Source organism: Odocoileus virginianus, chromosome 1 (assembly GCF_023699985.2).
Source record: "Odocoileus virginianus isolate 20LAN1187 ecotype Illinois chromosome 1, Ovbor_1.2, whole genome shotgun sequence".
NCBI classification, from domain to species: Eukaryota; Metazoa; Chordata; class Mammalia; order Artiodactyla; family Cervidae; genus Odocoileus; species Odocoileus virginianus.
Window position 1 is genome coordinate 6,328,387 of NC_069674.1, and position 21,079 is coordinate 6,349,465.

Here is a 21,079-nt window from a genome sequence, read left to right on the forward strand (position 1 = left end):
TTCTTTCCTTACCTACTTACCCTAAAGCAAAAGGCTGACTAAAAACATCAAATGTATCCTCAAGAGTGTTCTGTATAAAGTGAGGCTGGCTGGTAGGATTTTGCAAACCTGCTCAGCCATTAGACTCCTGGTAAGACTTTGCCTGAGAGGAATTGTCAGAGATCTGAGTGCCATCTGGAGGGCAGGGGGTGGGCAGGGAAGACAAGGACTAGGGAAGCCCAAAGTGAGCACAAGCTTGTCTAGTTACTACCCTGCACTCAGGAAGCCTCTTGACCTGCTCTTACAGGAGGAGACACAGTATTCTTTCCCTACTTCCTTTCTAATCTGTCTCTAGGGAGCCCTGCCAAACAGGCTCCAGCACTTCGCATGTAAATACCATCTTTACCCCTTCACCTCCTGAGGAAGGAAGAGGCCAGACACTTATCTCCTAAAACGAGATGGTCATTAAATTTGGGGGCTACTCTACAGTTGAATTCAACAGATACTAATTTCATTCCATATGTGCAAGAAAGCTGAAAACCTCGATAGTTTCTTCTTTTTGATTCTGCCTAACTAAAAGCTCTGCTGCATTTGTGTATCGACGATGGCCATCAGCTTCAAAGGAACAGTTCTGTCTAGCCAAAAGGCCAAAATCTCCAGAGGGCGACAATTTCCAGGTCCATAGTACAAAATGCTGCACACCTCAAAATTTAAACAACTGGCTAGGCAGTATTCCTCTGTTACACTACTTTCTCAGTCACTGGACAAGCTCAGACCATTGGGAACATACATATCTTTCAAATTTTGAGAGTCTTCTGAAAAAGTCATGCTTCACATACACTGTAAAAGAGATTTTCCTCTTCATTTCTCCAGTACTCTCTCTGGGCCAGGAAGTCCCGCACAGAGGGATTTTACTTAGCCAGCAGAACCTGGATGCCAATGGCTTCATAAACCTTGAGAACTTCTCTCATCATGTATATCCCTGCTGTATCTAAAAGCTGTATTGCACTGCAGTCACGATGGTGTGGAACTCTAAGGAATCATGGGAAAGTCGCACTGAAACTTCATCCTGGATTTCACTGAGAGCGGCTATTTCCCTTTTGATCTTTTTCTTTCCTACCGTCTTCCGAGCTGCCTATGAGATGATTGGATGGCAATCCCAACTCAATGGACATGAGTTTCAGCAAGCTGCGGGAGTTGGTGATGGACAGGGAGGCCTGGTGGGCTGCAGTCCATGGGGTCGCAAAGAGTCAGACACAACTGAGAGACTGAACTGAACTGAACTCACTAAGACTGGATTGAGAGGGTTTTTTTTTTTTTAAATATATATAAAGAAGATTTAAAATACTCTCTGTTCATGTAATAGAGAGTAGATTCAAAGTGGACCAACTTGATGGCCGACTTAGCCTGACAGTTCTTGTAGGCAGACATGGATTCAAAGATTTCAGGCTCTTTTGTTGGGCCAAACAATGAAGTCTTTGGCTTCTGAGTGTAGAGGATGAGCCAAAACATAGAAAAACCAGCCCCTATAAGCAGGCCTGTTTCAGTACTTATTTCAGAGGACAGCACAGTACCAAACCAGATAACTGAGTCCATTTGGCTAATCCTCCACATCATTCATGGGATTCTCTAGGCCAGGATGCTGGAGTGGGTAGCCATTCCCTTCTCCAGGGGATCTTCCCAACCCAGAGATCGAACGAGAGTCTCCTGCATCACAGGTGGATTCTTTACCAGCTGAGCTACCAGGTAAGTCCCATATCTTGGACAGCTTCTTAAATTTACACAGGGCTCTCCAGAGATTTGGCTTTCCAGGCGGAATGCAGGAGACTTAAGAGACACGGTTTGTATCCCTGGGTCAGGGAGATCCCCTGGAGGAGGGGATGGCAATCCACTCCAGTATTCTTGCCTGGAGAAGTCCCATGGACAGAGGAGCCTGGTGGGCTACAGTCCATGGGGTCACAAAGAGTCGGACATGACTGAGCGACTAACACTTTCACTTTCAGTGATGAATAATCCCTGCCATTGTTCCAAGGGAGTCTGAGTCCAGTGAGATACTTGGCCTGAGATGTAAGAGCTGTGAAGGAGGCACAGGTGACAAATCCACTCAGCAAGACATCTGAGAGATAGACTGAAACAAAGCCCCCTTGAAAGAAGCCCATTGCTGCCTGATAAACTCCAACCTTAAAGGTTACCATACTGTCGACTATAATGTCATAGCTACTTGTGTTACATACCTTGCCTGATGTCTGGCTTAATAATGTGTTCCCATCTGAAACAATTCCCAAATAAGAAGCAACATGGGCAGTGTCATAGACAGCTCTGTACAGTTCTCGATCAACTACAGCTGACTGATCATAAGGCACAACACTCCAAAAATGCCCACAGAGATGTGATGGGAGGTCTCCAATAGGAAGTAAATGAAGCCGGCAAAGGAAGATGTGTGTAGACCATCAATACATTCCTGGCCAGCCGAGAGAGAATAAGCAGTGGGCTGGGGCACCAACAAGATGCCCACAGTCAAGGCAGACATCACATCTCCTAAAATATTTTCCTCCAGATTACATTTTGGGAGCCACTGCAAAACAGGAAGGAAACCAAAAATGATATTTTGGGGTTTGGTTGGATGGCACTGGCAACTCTAGGTTTTTTGTGGCAAATTGCCTGAAGTTAGTATCTGGTTTCTCTGAAGGCTCCAAGTGGACCTTAGGATAAGTTCTGTGCTGATCATTGGTCTCAAATTGCTGAAAGCTGTTACATGATTCCTCTTTATGCTCCAGAGGGATCCTACACAGAGAACTGTGTTGATTATTTCCTTTAACGGAGTCCTTGGATGAAAGATTATCTTGCTTTTTATTTTTCAAAGACATTTCTGGAGATAGATGTTCCAGCCTCCCTGAGCAAGTCAATCAGATTGGCAAATCCTCACAGGAGCTCTTCAGTCCTCAATGCAGCCGGTCTAGGACTCTCTTCTCACTTTCTACCTTCAGGCCAAGCTAGTTTGAGTGCATTCCTTCTACTTTGGAATAGCTCTCTGTGATTTCTGGGTCAAGAGACTTTTCCAAACCACTTGAGTCTGGGCCACCCCCACACAACCTGGTTTCAAATCGCATCTTCCACCAATGCGGGACTGAGGGCATAAGGTGGTGTGGGCAGAGACAGCATCCCTTTAACCTACTGACCCCTGCCCAACCATTGCCTGGCCCCTGAAAGAGGAGGGCCCGGCCAGGCAGGGCAGGGGAGTGGCACACAGGCACCATCTGGGAGGTGCAGAAAGAGACTCTAGAGTGAAAGCCCAGCACAGTTTGTTACTATTTTGTTGAGGATATTTGCATATATGTTCATCAGTGATATTGGCCTATGCTTTTCTTTTTTTGTGTTATCTTTTCTGATTTTGATATCAGAGTGATGCTGGCCTCATACAATGAGTTCAGAAGTATTTCTTCCTCTGCAATTTTTTAAAATTATTTGAGAAGGATAGCTGTTAACATTCTCATAAATGTTTGGTAGAATTCACTTGTGAAGCCATCTGGTCCTGGACTTTTGTTTCTTGGTCTGAATAACACATTCAGTTTCATGATTAGTGATTGTGAAAGGGAAAGTCGCTCGGTTGTGTCTGACTCTTTGTGACCCCATGGACTATACAGTCCATGGAATTCTCCAGGCCAGAATACTGGAGTGGGTAGTCATTTCCTTCTCCAGGGGATCTTCTCAACCCGGGTCTCCTGCATTGCAGGTGGATTCTTTACCAGTATCCCCACCTGTCAAGTGGGAGACCGGGTTAGATTCCCCAATAGGGAGACTACAGAACTGGTTATTGTTCTATTCATATATTTGATTTTTTCCTGGTTCACTGTTGGGAGATTGTACTTTTCTAAGAATTTGTCCACTTCTTCTATGTTGTTCATTTTATTGGCAAGATTATTTTAGCTATTCGGGGTCATTTATGTTCCCATACAAATAGTAAAATTTTGTGTTCTAATTGCGTGAGAATTGCCATTGGTTATTTGATAGAAATTGCATTGAGTCTGTAGATTACTTTGGATAGTATAGAACAATATTGTAATAGTATAGACATTTTCACAATATTGATTCTTCCAATCTGAGAACATATATATAGAGTGGGGTCTCTGCTTCTCACGCCTTCTCACTTTCCCATATGTAAGCCTTGTAGCCTTCAAGGTCACATGTTTTGGGGCTTCTCAGGTGGCTCAGTGGTAAAGAAGCTGCCTGCAATGCAGAACATGTGCGTTCAATCCCTGGGTCAGGAAGATCCCCCAGAGAAGGGAATGGTTACCCACTCCAGGATTCTTGCCTGGAGAATCCCACTGACAGATGAGCCTGGTGGGCTATAGTCCATGGGGTCACAAAGAGCCAGACACAACTTAGCAACAACACAGCAAAGTCAGATATTTTGGGGGCTCACCTTTCTAGTGTAGGACCCCATCCCCACCCCAGGGAGTCTGAAATGGGGCCCAACCCCTTGCTCCTTGGGGAAAACCTCTGTTGTTGTGATTATCTTCCCATTTGCGAGTCGCCTACCTAGGGATGTGGGTGTTGACCTTACTCCCTCCTATCCGTCTTGTTGTGGTTCCTTCCTTTTACCTTTAGTTGTGGAAAATCTTTTCTACTAGTTCTTAGGTCATAGTTACTTTCTAAATACTTGCAATTCTGGCGTGCCCGTAGGAGGAGTTGAGTTCAGGGTCTTCCTACCCTGCCATCTTGGCCACACTCTGAGCGTCAGCACTCTGGTTTTGACCCAGTAGTTTTTTCTTGACTTTCACAGCATGACCCATCTTGTTTCCCTCCGTTTTGTAGTCTTTGCACAGCCTAATATGGTAGCAACTAGGTAGGTGTGGCTGTTTAACTGTAACTTTCAATTAAACAATTTTGAATAAAATTTTAAATTCAGTTCTTCAATTACACTTATTGCATTTCATGAACTCAATAGCCCATGTGGCTCAGGGCAACTGAACAGAACCACACAAAACAGTTTCATCGTTGCAAAGAGTTCTAACACTCCTAGATGATCACAGGGGCAGCAGGTCTTTTGCGTGAGTTTGGATGGCTCCTCCCTCACTTCCTGTCTCCTCCTGCCTCCTCTTTTTAACAGCCTTGCATTACCTCCTGGTTCAGCCTTGTCTTCAAAGTAAGAGAAGGGAGCAGGCCCCAGATTTTCTAGGTAAGGGAAGAGGGGTATTTGTGGGGGTGAGAGGGAGGGAAGGAAATGTGTCATTTGATGGAGGGGAACTCCTCCCCTGGATCTATATCTTAAACCTTGCAAACTTGCTCTCAGAATATATTTCTCATTGGGTTTCTGTTTCCTGTTTTTGATGATTTTAGGCTGTAGTCTGTTTTGAAGGCTGAGCCCTACAAATTGATGCCTCTTTCCATGGTGACTGCTCAGGGGATACTTGTACAAACAAATGACTCCTCTCACCATTCATAGAATTTATAAGAAAACTTGAAGTTTTCAGGATTAGCGTTGACCAAGCAGACAGAATTCATTCTGTGGGAAGCTTGTGGTGAGAAGAGCTCCAGGAGATGTAAGAGACACAGCTCAGCACTTCTCCTCTTCCAAAGCCAGCACGCAGAGCAGGACCAGTGAGTCTGTTACCCAGTTAACTCTCTGCTCAGAGCTGCCCCTTTGAACTTACCTCCTCAGGGATAGTCTCTTCCTGGGCCTCACCCTGAGTTGGGGAAGAGAAAATTTTAGAAGACAGGAGGAGGGAAATGCCAACCCATGTTACTGTCTAGCATTCAGGAAAAGCAGGGGAACAACAGATGCTTGTTCCTTAGACAGTAGGAGGAGAATTCAGCCATCCAATGTCAGTGTGTAGAGAAGGTCAGTCCTCTGGTTTATATTTGAACTAGGATAAACAGAACAGCATTAAAGAATGCTGAAGACAGAGTCCATAGACTGGACAGTAGACTTTAAGAAATAACACAAACCTTGTGTGTTCCTTATGTGTTTCTGGTATTTTACTCCTTCTTCTAACACCCACAACCAACATCAACTTTATGAAAAAAGCTTATTTAAAATTCGGTAATTTCAGTTCCCAGTTTATAAGAAGCTGTTTCCTACTCTTATTCCTAATTGACTTTCAAAAGAAAGTGTTTCAAATTTGTATTTGATGCATTCCTATCAGATGACTCTGTCTTTAGCAAATAGCATTTTCAGCCTGTTCTAGTTAAAATCTGCTTTGCTAAGAATTCTTAAAATGGCTTTCTCCGTTGCCCAACCTTAGTAGGCAGTGATAAAGGAAAGAATCTAAAATGTAATGCCATGTTTCAAGAGCAATGTGTTTTTAATAAGGAAAAGATAAGTTTTTTCACAGTCAGATGCAAGCAAGACATAAAGCTCAGTCACAGAGGAGGCAAGAAACAGTGGGGTATTTTTTAATCGATTCATTTATTAAGCAAATATTTTTGAGAACCATGCTTTGTCCAATACTGTGCTTCTTCCCTCGGGAATAAGGGGGTATGCAAGACACAGAAGGTTCACCATCACAAAGCTAGCAGTCTACTAGGAGACAGTAAAAAAAAAAAAAAAAAAAATCAAACCACTTCCTATTGTGGTATGTATTCTATAGAAATTCTTGGGTGTAGTTAAAACAAACTCCACACCAAACCTGTCTTGTTGGTCAATGATCTGGGTAGAGAGGCCCCCTCTGGAGAAATAACAAAACTCTGAGGCCTCAGGGCTGAGCAGAAACCAGTTGGCCATTGGATGGGGGTGGGAGTGCTCTCGGGAGGGGGAAGTGCTCCTCAAAGGTCTAGGAGCTGGGGGGAGCTTAGAGAATTCAGAGGACAATGAGGAGGCCAGTATGCTTAAAGCTTTTTGAGAGAGAGAGAGAGAAATTGATCGTGCAAGTCCTTCGGGACCATTCCAAGGGCTTTCAACTATTTGAAAAATAAAAAACAAAAGCAATCCATTAGAAAATCTAAATGAGAAAAAAACACAAATATCAAAAAGGCATCTGACTATGTATAGAGAGAGTAACATGGAAATATACATTACCATATATAAAATAAGTAGCCAGTGGGAATTTGCTGTGTGATTCAGGGACCTCAGACCAGGGCTCAGTAACAACCGAGAGGGGCAGGATGCGGAGGGAGGTGGGAGGGATGTTCCAGTGGGAGCAAACACGGGTGAACCTCTGACTGATTCATGCTGATGTTTGGCAGAAACCAACACAATACTATAAAGCAGTTAGGCTTAGATTATAAATTTTAAAAAGCATCTGACTATTGAGTAGAGGAGGGATGGAAGATACAGTATCATTTGGGAGCCTGCTACATTGCAATCAAATGATAGGATTGGATTCACATGGAGATAGAGAGAAATGGATAATTTTTCATTTGGGGAACTAAAATCTATAGGATTTGGTGATGGGCTGTGAGTAAGTGAGGAAAGAAGTGTTTTAGAGATAATCTCAAGCTTCTGCATGAGCCATTTCATGATGCCATTTACTGAAATGCGAACCAGGCTGGGGATGGAGGTCAGGGTTTCATTTTGTCCAAATCAGTTTGAGATGCCCACAAAATTGCCAAATGGAGAATTTGAATGGGATAGAAAAGGTTGGAACTCTGGGAAGGGTCCAGGCTGCAGACTACATATAAATGGCATTCAGAGCAATAATTCACTGAATAGAGGAGGGAAGGGCACCCAAAACCAGTGCCAAGGAAGCACTTGAAGCACTTACATCTGTGTAAGAAAAATGACAATCTGAAAATGGGACTGAAAGCAGAAATAAGAAGTATTGAGAAATAGAGAAGAGATCGTGTAGCAAGTTTATGAAGAAAGAGAAACTGTTGTTTACAGGAGATTGATGTTTCTGGTTTATTCTGCATCTCCCTGTAATAACATACTTATGTCTCTTTAGTCCCAGGAATCCAAACCACAATGGCAGCCCAGTACCTCGGCGAACCCAGGACCAGCCACGGTGAGAGGCTGCTTGGGGAGGGCAGCCAGGCTTGGGGAGGAGGGCTGGGGCTCTCCTACCTTGTCATCCAGTCAATCTGTACAAGAGTAAAATGTCTTCAACCACATTTCTCATTTTCCCTTCATTTGCTCTGCTCTCTCGGTCTCTCTACCCTCTATGCATCCTCCTTGCAATGTAGCTTACCAGCGAGCAGGAGGAGACTTCCGATACCCTGTCTGCTCCCGGGCTTGATGAGGTTTCTTATTTGCTACTTCCTACCATGTGGGCTGGAGAAGGAAATGGCAACCCACTCCAGTACTCTTGCCTGGAAAATAACATGGACGGAGAAGCCTGGTAGGCTACAGTCCATAGGGTCGCAAAGAGTCAGACATGACTGAGCAACTTGACTTACCATGTGGGCACACCGGATCAGGGGTTGTGGCCTCCCAGGTGTTTTCTCTGCCCCTATCTTCATCCTGAGAGGACTGGGAAGGAGGAATGTCAGGGTGATCAATGCCTCATTCAGGCCCCTAATTTCCCTGCTCCCAGTGGCCTCACTCTAAGCAATAAACTCAACGGACTGATCACTCCATTTCTCATATAACCCTCCCTCTACCCCTTTATCCTAGGAACTTAATTAGTTCCATCACTCAGTCATGTCTGACTCTTTGTGACCCCATGAATCACAGCATGCCAGGCCTCCCTGTCGATCTCCAACTCCTGGAGTCCACCCAAACTCATGTCCATTGAGTCGGTGATGCCATCCAACCATCTCATCCTCTGTTGTCCCCTTCTCCTCCTGTCCCAAATGCCCTCCCAGCATCAGGGTCTTTTCAAATGAGTCAACTCTTCGTATCAGGTGGCCAAAGTATTGGAGTTTCAGCTTCGGCATCAGCTGAATGAACACCCAATGAACACCCAGGACTGATCTCCTTTAGGATGGACTGGTTGGATCTCCTTGCAGTCCAAGGGACTCTCAACAGTCTTCTCCAATACCACAGTTCAAAAGCATCAATTCTTTGGCGCTCAGCTTTCTTTATAGTTCAACTCTCACATCCATACATGACTCCTGGAAAAACCATAGCATTGACTAGATGGACATTTGTTGGCAAATTAATGTCTTTGCTCTTTAATATGCTATCTAGTTTGGTCATAACTTTCCTTCCAAGGAGTAAGCATCTTTTAATTTCGTGGCTCTGATCACCATCTGCAGTGATTTTGGAGCCCCCCAAAATAAAGTCTGCCACTATTTCCACTGTCTCCCTATCTATTTCCCATGAAGTGATGGGACCAGATAGATTCTATCATTTGAGCTTTTGCTGGTTTAGCAAATCATCCCACAATTTAGGAACCTAAAACAGCGACCATTTGCTTGGCTCTTAATTTTGAGGGTCAATTGGGCCGTGCTTGTGTCTAAACCAACCTGTCTAGTCTCAGCCAGACTGACTCATGTGCGGGTGCTTGGCTGGTGGTTCAGGATGTAACACAATAATCTTAACTAGCCTCACAGACATTTCTGGTGGTCAGCAAGCTCTGGGTTGGCCAGGCAGACAGGGTAACAGGGCCTTGTGTCCCTCATCAAGTCGGCTAGTCCAGGGCAGGTGTAGAGTTCCAAACATCAGAAAGAGAAGGCAAAGCACAATGTGTCAGTGCTTTCAGATTCTCTGCTTAACCATGTTTTCATGATCCTATGATCCAAAGCAAGTCACATGGCCCAGTCAGACTGAAGGGTTGGAGAAACAGACTCAGCATCCTGATGAGAGGAGCTGAGAATCCACCTTCCCAAGAGGCATGAGTGCAGAGACGGGCTCCTTCGTGGCAATGGCTGCCGTCTTCAGAGGTTGCCATCCATTCGTTATTGGCATTGGCCAATGATTGCAGTGTTGGCACTGGCCTTGGTACCTTTTTACTGCCAGGCCATGATTTTCCTATACCCTCTCTCTAAGGGCAACCAATGCCCTGGGATCTCCTTAGGTTGGAGCTTCTATTGTGAGGATAACTATTAAGAATACTCTGAATTCTTATGTACATTTTTTCTTAGATAAATCTTAGCCATCCCATATCCAGTGTTTGCAGCATTGGGAAATTTACTTCTTTTATCCCGGGATTCTGGTTCTCAGATGGGGAAAACTCTGCCTTAGGGATTCAGGGATCAGCAAACACTTCATCAGAAAGTGTGTGGGAGATGGAGGTTAACTACAGATTTTGTGGACATCACAGGAGGCGTTTCTGTAAGTTCCTGGTTCTGTTTGATTGATATTTTTTCAAGATTAGCCCACCTCACAGAATAGACTGAAAGGGACAAAGTGGAAGTGGAGACACCTGTTAGGAGACTGCTGAGGCAGGGGTGGTGATAGAATCTGGACTGGAATGATGATCTTCAAAACAGAGACAGGGGAACAGATTTGGAGCCAAGAGAACATGCTGATGGGTTGGGTCTGGAAAGTAGGGGAAAGAGGCGAGTCAAGGGTGACTCCTAGCTTTCTAGTCTGAGGACCTGGGTGAATGGTGATGGCTCTGAAAATAAACTGGAGTTGGTAACAATGTCTATAATGTTGTACGTGAAATAATGTAGTCATTGTCTCAAAGCAGAAATGGGTAGATATAACATAGGATTCCTCATGCAGGAATCAGACCCTTAGGTTCAAGGGCCAGCCGGCAAGGTCTGCCTTCTCGGAAAAAGAGGGTTTCACATGTGATTGTCAGTTGCCTTCCCTCTGGCGCTGGGTCTATGGCTGACAAATCCAGAGGACTTTGACTTTATAGACACACTGCAGAGAGATGCAGAGACTTGCTGAATACAAGCACGCAAGGAGCCGGTGGAGGACTTGGTGCTTAAACTCAGGTTTCCACTGCTGCGCTCTGCGGCTCTGATACTAGCTTTCAGCTTTCCTGGGAAGTCGGATATGCATAGTCAGTTTTGTGTTACCTCCTGTCTTATGAAGAACAGCTACTGGTAGCAACTCAGAGTCCTCTTCTTAGTCACATTGCTTCCTCCTCTATGAGCTGTGTGCTTCCACCAGGTCAGAGTAAGAGCTGAAAGGGATCCTGAAAAATATCTGTTGTTATTGTTGTTCAGTTGCTAAGTCATGCCCATAGATTGCAGCATGCCAGGTTCCTCTGTTCTCCACCCTCTCCTGGAGTTTGCTCAAATTCAAGTCCATTGATTTGGCGATGCTGTCTATCCATTTTATCCTCTGCCACCCCTTCTCCTTTTGCCTTCACCCTTTCCCAGCATCAGAATCTTTTCCAGTGAGTCTGCTCTTTGCATCAGGTGGCCAAAGTATTGGAGCTTCAGTTTCAGCATCAGTCATTCCAATGAACATTCAGGGTTGAATATTTATTCAGTGGGCAGGAGACTTGCAGGGGAGACAGTTGAAGTTCATTCTAACACTGGGACTTTTGTTTCCTGATGTTCCAGGGCTTGCATACCTCGGAGATTCCCAGCTGAGACTTGTCTTAGTGGGTAAGACTGGGGCAGGAAAAAGTGCAACAGGAAACAGCATCCTCAGAGAGAAAGTGTTTCAGTCTATCTCTTCACCTGTATCCATCACCAAGCACTGTGAGAAAAGAAATGGCACCTGGAGGGGGAGAGAAGTTGTCGTCGTGGACACCCCTGGCCTCTTTGACACGGACATCCCAGATGCTGAGACTCTCAAGGAGATTACCCGCTGCATGCTGCTGACCTCCCCGGGGCCTCACGCTCTGCTCCTGGTCATCCCACTGGGCCCTTACACGCTGGAAGACCAGAAAGCCACAGAGAAGATCCTGACGATGTTTGGAGAGAGAGCTAGGGAACACATGATTCTCTTATTCACCCGGAAAGATGACTTAGGTGACATGGATTTCCATGATTACTTAGAGCATGCTCCTACAGCCATCCAAGATCTGATTTGCAAGTTCAGAGATCGCTACTGTGTTTACAACAGCAAGGCCACAGGAGCTGAGCAGGAGAACCAGAGGGAGCAGCTGCTGGCCCTGGTCCAGGATGTGGTGGACAAGTGCAATGGGAGATACTACACGAATAGCCTGTATCAGAAGACCGAGGAGGAGATTCAGAAACAAACCCAAGTGTTACTAGAAAATTACAGAGCAGAGCTTGAGAAAGCGAAAGCTCAGATAAAACAGGAGTTCGAAGAGGAAATCAGAAAGCTGAAGGATGAACTAGAACAGCAAAAGCGGAAGGTGCAAATGGAAAGGCAATTGGCAGAAAGGGAGGCTCACTGGGTTTCAAGGCAGCAAACAGCCAGAGATGATGTTTTGAGTCAGAATGAGATACTTGAAACCATCTTCACCTTGTTACGGGTTGCTTCCTTTGTCTTCTCTCTGTTTAGGGATTAAACTTCATGAAAATCTGTCTATATTTCCTGCATATTTTCGGGTGCTCCTGCCCCATGTAAGTCAGAGCATTCTCCTTTTTCTCTGAGACTCTCAGGGCTAAGGAGAGTAAAGTTCACTATTGATAATTGATATGTGTTTGATTGATTTAACAGGAAAGGGATAAACTCTCAACTTGTGAAACTCCAAAGCAGAAAACAATGATGCTCCCTAATTTGTAAATTCTTTCTCAGAGACACCAAGACAGGGAATGCAGGAGACCAAAGATGACCCGAGCTTTCTCTATTTATCCCTAGAAAATAGGGATAGATTCTCTAGATTCTTTCTAGATTGGTAGGTGATCTTCTCCTACAGCTTTTTCTCACTTATTTTGTCTTTAGATGGTGCTGATCATCTTACCCTTATAGTTTATTAGAAAGATCAGTTCTTTCCATTAGTTAAGCTTACAGAAGGAGATACTGATAGAAATCTTTCTAGATGAATGGAAATTTGTTCACTTATAATTTTACTGAAGGCCTCAAATTGTTCCTTATCAACTGACCATTATGAACAAGAGTTCTCTGGCAAATAAATCTTTCAGAACTCAACTACGTGAAATGCCAAAAGGAGCGAAAGATATTGAACAGATAAGAGAACAATGCTTGGTGTATTCAGATGTATTTGTAGGAAATCTTTGACCAACAACAACCAGTTTGCTGAAAGTCAGTTCTCTCCTTTTCCTGTGAAACTAGCAGCTGCCCCATGCAGATGAATTGTTTGCTTATTGTTATTTTAATAAAATGTTTCTGTTCTCTCATACTTGTGCAAATTGGAATCTGTTTTTTTGTTTGTTTGTTTGTTTGTTTCTTGGAAAGCACCACTACTCCTTCTAAGAACACAGGGATGAATTTCAGTTTTTCGTAAAAGTTCAAGATGATTTTGGTGTAGACTTGGTCTACCCTCCAGACATCTCCCCTCCCCTTTTCCCCCGGGAAGGTTTGAGCCACATTCTCAACCCCTCTGTGAGTCAAAGTCTACATTCTCCTTGGATTCATCCATTATGTATTGGTAGAAATTATGTGTAATTGAGGTTTCTGAGACCTTTGTGGCTTTCCTGCTGCAAAATTTCTTTAAAATCTATGGATAAAAAGAGAGACATCCCTGTCCCTTTTCTCCTCTTCCAATGGGTCCTCTTCACCTAGTAATGTGTAGGCTTTCCCCAAGCACATTTCCATGTTCTTCCAACATGGTCTGGAGGTCACACCTGACCTATGCCAAGTCTCCTTGCTTGGTCATCTTAAAATCATCTCCACGCCCTGACCCATTCTGTCCAAAAGAGGACATATGCCTTGCCCTGACTTTCCCCAAACACACAGGACTCTACCTTTAATACAGCTGCTATCTATCTATAGCTGACTCACTTTGCTGTGCAGTAGAAACTAACATACTATTGGAAAGAAACTATTGCTGTTGTTGTTCAGTCGCTAAAGTGAAGTGAAGTTGCTCAGTCGTGTCCGACTCTTTGTGACCCCATGGACTGTAGCCTACCAGGCTCCTCTGTCCATGGGATTTTCCAGGCAAGAGTACTGGAATAGGTTGCCATTTCCTTCTCCAGAGGATCTTCTTGACCCAGGAATTGAACCCAGGTCTCCCGCATTGTAGGCAGACGCTTTACCGTCTGAGCCACCAGGGAAGTTTGCAAAGGCTCAAGGATACGAGAAGCTCCTGGCAAAGAAGCAGAGGACTCCAGCAGAGCTGGTCACTCTGAGCGGACAGATTCGGTTTCACTCTGCAGAATGTGGGGGGACTTGGTCTCTATGGTTTTCATCATCAGCGTTTCAGTCCAAATTCTTAGGTATGAATTTAACATGCTAGTGTATTACAACTTTCTACAGCAAATATTCAACCAAAGAACAACATATACCTCTCAAAGAAGATTAAATTCAGGTTTAAGATGAAAAAAAAAGAGCTAGCTGCAGTGGTAATTTTCATTGTAAATGCATTCAATTATTCTTATTCTTGCATCCCAGGTTAATGCCGTAGATGAGACAAAGAAAATCATTCTGCTATTTATTTCCCATCTCATCACTTTAATCATTTCATCAAAATAATCTGAACATGGGTATGTGAGTACTTGTTTTGCTATAAGAATGTGCGGTTTAAAAGTCCCTGAGACATATCCAAGAGTGGATTGAAATGTGTTCAATGTCTATGGGGTCGCACAGAGTTGGCCACAACTGAAGCGACTTAGCAGCAGCAGCAGCACTGTAATTATTCACCGTACTTTGGCACTGGCTTTCTTTGGGATTGGAGTGAAAACCGACCTTTCCCAATCCTGTGGCGATTGCTGAGTTTTGAGATTTGCTGGCACTCTGAGTGCAGCACGTTAACAGCATAATCTTTCAGGATTTTAAAGAGTTCCACTGGAATTCCATCACCTCCCCTACCTTTACTGATTGCCAAGGACTTGGCTCCCTTCCCTGATGCTTAAGGAATGTGACTTTAAAAAAAGATGTGCATGATATATATACACATATATAATATTTATAAAATAATATTTACAATTTTCCATGCTGGGTTTACAAAAAGCAGAGGAACCAGATATCAAATTGCCAACATCCATTGGATCATAGAGAAAGCAAAGGAATTTAAGAAAAGCATCTAATTCTGCTTCATTGACCATGCTAAATCCTTTGACCCTGTGGATCACAACAAACTGTGATCTTTAAGAGATGGGAATATCAGACCTCCTCACCTGTCTCCTGAGAAATCTGTTTGTGGGTCAAAAAGCAGCAGTTAGAACCTTGCGTGGAACAACAGACTGGCTCAAAATTGGGAAACGAGTATTACAAGGCTCAGCCTGTTTACTTAACTTATATGCAGAGAACATCATGAGAAATGCTGGGCTGGATGAAGCACAGGCTGGAATCAAGATTGCCAGGAAAAGATCAATGCAGATGGTGCCACCCTTATGCCAGAAATTGAAGAGGAACTAAAGAGCCGTTTGATGAGGGTAAAAGAGGAGAGTGAAAAAGCTGGCTTAAAACTCAACATTCATAAAACAAAGATCATGGCATCTGGTTCCATCACTTCATCACAAGTAGAAAGGGAAAAAGGAGAAACAGTGACAGATTTTCTTTTCTTGGGCTCCAAAATTACTGCAGATGATGACTGTAGCCATGAAATTAGAAATGCTTGCTCCATAGAAGGAAAGGTATGACAAATCTAGACAGTGTTTTAAACAGCAAAGATATTGCTTTGCCAACAAAGGTCTGTATAGTGAAAGCTATGAATTTTCCAGTAGTCATGTATGGATGTGAGAGTTGGACTATAAAGAAGGCTGATTGCCAAAGAATTGATGCTTTTGAACTGTGGTGTTGGAGAAGACTCTTGAGAGACCGTTGGTTTGCACAGAGATCAGTCAAACCTAAATGAAAACAGCCTGAATTGGAAGGACTGATGCTGAAGCTGAAGGTCCGATACTTTGGCCACCTGTTGTGAAGAACTGACTCATTAGAAAAGACCCTGATGCTGGGAAAGATTGAAGGCAGGAGGAGAAGGGGACAACAGAGGATGAGATGGTTGCATGGCATCACTAACTCAATGGACGTGAGTTTCAGCAAGCTCCAGGAGATGGTGAAGGACAGGGAAGCTTGGCGTGCTGCAGTCCATGGGGTGGCAAAGAGTCAGACATGACTGAGCGACTGAACAACTAAACACACACACACACACACACACACACACACACACACACATACGTGCTTAGTCGATCAGTCATGTCCAACTCTTTGTGACCCCATGGACTGTAGCCCACCAGGTTCCTCTGTCCATGAGAATTCTCCAGGCAAGAATACTGGAGTGGGTGGCCATGCCCCTCTCCAATATGCACAAACACACATATATAAATATATATATATGATATATGTATATTATTAATACTGCATAAGAGTCTTCCTCTCTGGTGTCTGGCTTTTTTTGTTGTTGTTTTTTAACCAATTTACTGATGCTGTGTAGTAAGTCATTTCCAGACTATAAAGAATGCATTCAGCCTGGTAAGTTCAGTTCAGTTGCTCAGTTGTCTCCAACTCTTTGTGATCCCATGGACTGCAGCAAGTCAGGATTCCCTATCAATCACCAACCTCTGAAGTTTGCTCAAACTCATATCCATTGAGTCGATGATGCCATCCAACCATCTTGTCCTCTGTCATCTCCTTCTCCTCCTGCCTTCAATCTTTCCCAGCAACAGGGTCTTTTCCAATGAGTCAGTTCTTCACATCAGGTGGCCAAAGTATTGGAGTTTCAGCTTCAACATCAGGCCTTCCAATGAATATTTAGGATTGATTTCCTTCAGGATGGACTGGTTGGATCTCCTTGCTGTCCAACGGACTCTCAAGAATCTTCTCCAACACCACAGTTCAAAAGCATCAATTCTTCAGAGCTCAGCTTTCTTTACAGTTCAACTCTCCTATCCATACATGACTACTGGAAAAAACCATAGCTTTGACTAGATGGACCTAGTCGGCAAAGTAATGTCTCTGCTTTTTAGTAAGCTGTCCATGTTGATCATAGCTTTTCTTCTAAGGAGCAAGCATCTCTTAATTTCATGGCTGCAGTCAACATCTGCAGTGATTTTGGAGCCCCCAAAAATAGTCTGTCACCATTTCTATTGTTTCCCCATCTATTTGCCATGAAATGATAGGACCGGATACCATGATCTTAGTTTTCTGAAATGTTAAGTTTTAGGCCAATTTTTTCATTCTCCTCTTTCACTTTCATCAAGAGGCTCTTTAGTTCTTCTTCACTTTCTGCCATAAGGGTGGTGTCATCTGAATATCTGAGGTTATTGATATTTCTCCTGGCAATCTTGATTCCAGTTTGTGCTTCATCCAGTGCAGCATTTCTCATGATGTACTCTGCATATAAGTTAAATAAGCAGGGTGACAATATACAGCCTTGACGTACTGCTTCCCCTATTTTGAACCAGTCTGTTGTTCCATGTTCAGTTCTAACTGTCGCTTCCTGACCTGCATACAGATTCTCAAGAGGAAGGTCTGGTGGTCTCGTATTCCTATTTCTTGAAGAATTTTCCATAGTTTGTTGTGATCCACACAATCAAAGGCTTTGGCGTAGTCAATAGGGTAGGAGTAGATGTTTTTCTGGAAATCTCTTGCTTTTCTGATGATCTGAAGGATGTTGGCAATTTGATTTCTGCTTACTCTGCCTTTTCTAAAACTAGCTTGAATATCTGGAAATTCATGATTCACATACTGTTGAAGCCTGGCTTGGAGAATTTTAAGCATTACTTTACTAGCATGTGAGATGAGTGCAATTGTGCAGTAGTTTGAGCATTCTTTGGCATTGCCTCTCTTTGGAGTTGGGATGAAATCCCAATCCTTTTCCAGCCCTGTGGCCACTGCTGAGTTTTCAAAATTTGCATAGTTAGTGCAGCACTTTCAAAGCATTATCTTTTAGGATTTGAAAGAGCTCAACTGGAATCCCATCACCTTCAAAGCAAAAACACCCAATTGTGGATGTGACTGGTGATGGAAGTAAAGTCTGATGCTGTAAAGTGTAATATTGTGTAGGAATGTGGAATGTTAGATCTATGAATCAAGGCAAATTAGAAGTGGTCAAACAGGAGATCGCAACAGTGAACATCGACATTTTACGAATCAGTGAACTAAAATGGACTGGAATGGGTGAATTTAACTCAGATGACCATTATATCTACTACTGTGGACAAGAATTCCTTAGAAGAAATGGAGTAGCCATTATAGTCAAAAAAAGAGTCTAAAATGCAGTACTTGGATGCCATCTCAAAAACAACAGAATGATCTCTGTTTCCAAGGCAAACAATTCAATACCACAGTAATCCAAGTCTATGCCCCGACCAGTAACACTGAAGAAGCTGAAGTTGAAAGGTTCTCTGAAGACCTCCAGGACCTTCTAGAACTAACACCCAAAAAAAGATGTCCTTTTCATTGTAGGGGACTGGAATGCAAAAGTAGGACGTCAAAAGATACCTGGAGTAACAGGCTAATTTGGCCTTGGAGTACAAAATGAAACAGGTCAAAGGCTAACAGAGTTTTCCCAAGAGAACACACTGTTCATAGCAAACACCCTCTTCCAACAACACAAGAGAAGACTCTATACATGGACATCACCAGATGGTCAATACTGAAATCAGATTGATTATATTCTTTGCAGCCAAAGATGGAGAAGCTTTATAGAGCCAGCAAAAACAAGACCGGGAGCTGACTGTGGCTCAGATCATGAACTCCTTATTGCCAAATTCAAGCTCAAATTGAAGAACGTAGGGGGAACCACTAGACCATTCAGGCAGGTAAATTAGTTCTTTAAGTTCTAGGGTGCCAATTAGTAGAATGAGAACTGTAGAACTGGAAGCTCTCTAGAGAAGACGTTGTCCAATCCCCTCATTTTGCAGTTCAGGTGACAGAGGCTTAAAGCAGTTGTGACTTGCACAAACACAGTTGATTCTGCCACTCTTACTGTAACCTCTGGCAAGTCCTTAACCACATCTGGATTTCTGCTCCCTCCTCTGTAAAATGAACAGGTGATCATCACAGCTATCAACTTCCAGGTGCTTCCTGTGTGCCCGACACTGTCCTGAGTACTTTAAGTGCCTTTTCTAATTCTCCCAATTCTCCAGGAATTATTTATTTATGATCATTTACCTTCTATCATAGAGGGGGATATCAAAACATAGAAAGCTTAAATAACTTGCCCGAGATAAGACAATTGGGACTTTTGCAAAAATGATCTAGTAACCCAGGAAGAACTGCCTCCAAAATCCTCAAATTCCAATCCTTAAATTTCCCCTAAAAATGTAAAACTGGTTCTGCTCTTGAGCATCACAGAGAAGAGGAGCCCATGTGACATATCCTGACAGCAGTATTGCCCATTGCTTCCCAGGGTAGAAGGCAGACAGTTTCATACTATGCATTGTGATTAATACTATGCCCCTGTGATTAATATAATAGAAGAATGAAACTTATTTTCTTCTCTCAAGAGTTTTGGAAGTTTGTGCCTATTCATCTATTTATTGATGTTGATTGGTTGTTTGCACTGGCTGGTAGGTTTTATACTAGACACTGAGAATCTAAAGATAAGGAAAACAAAGTCCCTTTTGAGACTGACTTCATTCACTTAGCATAATGATTTGGGGAATCATTCAAGTTGTATTGCCAAGAGCTTGTTCTCCTTTATTGCTGAGTAGCGTTCCATCTTACAGATGTATCCCAGCTTCTCACTTCTCCTTCACTTATGATGCAGAAGGTGCCGTGGTCCGGGCACAGGTTGGAAAAGAATTTCCAGACATGAGACAGAATAAGAGGGAAATAAGGTTTATTAGAGTGGGAGACACTGTTAGAACAGCGGGCCAGCTCAAGAGAGAACTGATGTTAAACAGGGGTCCTTAGTCTACTTTTATACCCAGAGTACAAGGAGTGGGATAGGGGTCTTGCAGGTCATTTGCTGACTGGATGAGTCACATATACTGGGTGGGGGGGAAGAGTAAAGCAAATGCCTTCTCCCTATGGGGTAGGAGGGGAGACAGGTTATCCTGCTCAGGAGGACCCGAAATCCATTAATAGTTACAACATGGGAGAAGGAAGGATGATAAGGGTCTGGTTTTTCTGTTCCTGCATTCCAAGACCCACCTTGGTTTTATCTGCTCTGTTGTCCTTGGGTCACCACAGAAGGCTCAGCTTCTCTGTACGCCAGTGCTGAGTCAAATCTTGGAAACAGAGTTTTGGATAGAAAAGGAGAGTTTCATTGATTTGCCAGGCAAAAGGGAACACAGCGAGCTCATGTCCTCAAAGTCCTCTATCCCCACTTGGGGAAGACAGTGAGAAGTTTTATTGTCCAAAGAGGGTGTGATCAGCTTTTGGACAATCTTCTGATGGGTTGATGGTGAGGTAAGCAGGAGTCAGCATCATCAACCTTCAGGTCCAACCAGTCTAGGGTCTACACGCTGTGGGCAGCATACCATGGTTAATCGTTAACTTCGGCTACCAGGATGGGTTTCAGTATCTGTAAACAAGTGCAAAGGCATTATTGTGTGTCTCATTGGATGGGGAAGCAAAACCTTACCCCAAGGCTCCTCTTGACTGTTTCTCTGGTTTCCCAGTTCCTTCCTTCCCTAACTGACAGCCACTTGAATCTGCCCACTGGAGATCAGGGAAGGTCATGGAGGCTGAGTGAAGGCTGTTTCCTGTGATCAGAGAGAGGGGGGACACAAAGGCCTTGTGCGCAGGAGCCCCACAGGGCCGTGCTCGCCTCCGTGTATTCTTATGCCCCTAATTGATTGCTCTTTGTTTGCTAAAACCTCCTTTATAGCATTGAATAGTACTGGGTGGGAACGCTTGCTTTCTTCCTGGGAATGTCTTCATTTGTGCATGCGTGTGTCCGCGCAGTTGTGTCAGACTCTTTGAAACCCTATGGCCTGCAGCCCACCAGGCTCCTCTGTCCATGGAGTTTTCCAGGCTAGCACACTTGGGTGGGTTGTCATTTCCTACTCCAAAGGATCTTCCCAGGGATCGAACCCACCCTGAGTGTTTCCGAATAAGTCAAGTAAGATAGCAGCTGAACTACAGCATGATATTACAAGTATTTTGTGTGTGTGTGTGTGTGTGTGTGTGTGTGTGTGGTGTAATCATATTAAGCAAGTATCCCCAAATCACTATTTTCTTGGGGGTTTTATCATGAATGGCTATTGAATTTTATTAAAGACTTTAAACAGTCATCCATGAAAATAATTGAGTGAATGACATTAATAGATTTCCCAATATTCAACCAACCTCTTTGTTTTCTATCCCTCTTGGTCATGAAGTATCACATTC

General features: G+C 43.6%; 1 protein-coding gene and 2 pseudogenes across 2 annotated transcripts; 1 reads left to right on the forward strand and 2 right to left on the reverse strand.

The window, feature by feature from the left end:
• Window positions 1-732: 732 nt before the first annotated feature.
• On the reverse strand, window positions 733-1,593 carry LOC110151712 (sulfate transporter-like; annotated as a pseudogene).
• A 164-nt stretch (window positions 1,594-1,757) lies between these two features.
• On the reverse strand, window positions 1,758-2,846 carry LOC139029642 (sulfate transporter pseudogene; annotated as a pseudogene).
• A 2,179-nt stretch (window positions 2,847-5,025) lies between these two features.
• GIMAP4 (GTPase, IMAP family member 4) lies at window positions 5,026-13,037 on the forward strand. Of its 2 annotated transcripts, none has more exons than XM_020915131.2 (3): window positions 5,026-5,158; window positions 7,863-7,922; window positions 11,323-13,037. In XM_020915131.2, the coding sequence occupies exons 1-3, from the start codon at window positions 5,041-5,043 to the stop codon at window positions 12,240-12,242; spliced, it is 1,098 nt and encodes a 365-aa protein (XP_020770790.2). In that variant the 5' UTR covers window positions 5,026-5,040; the 3' UTR covers window positions 12,243-13,037. The 2 variants fall into 2 exon arrangements, with proteins under 2 accessions (XP_020770790.2, XP_070312457.1); XM_070456356.1 differs by lacking the exon at window positions 5,026-5,158 and adding an exon at window positions 5,237-5,580.
• Window positions 13,038-21,079: the final 8,042 nt, after the last annotated feature.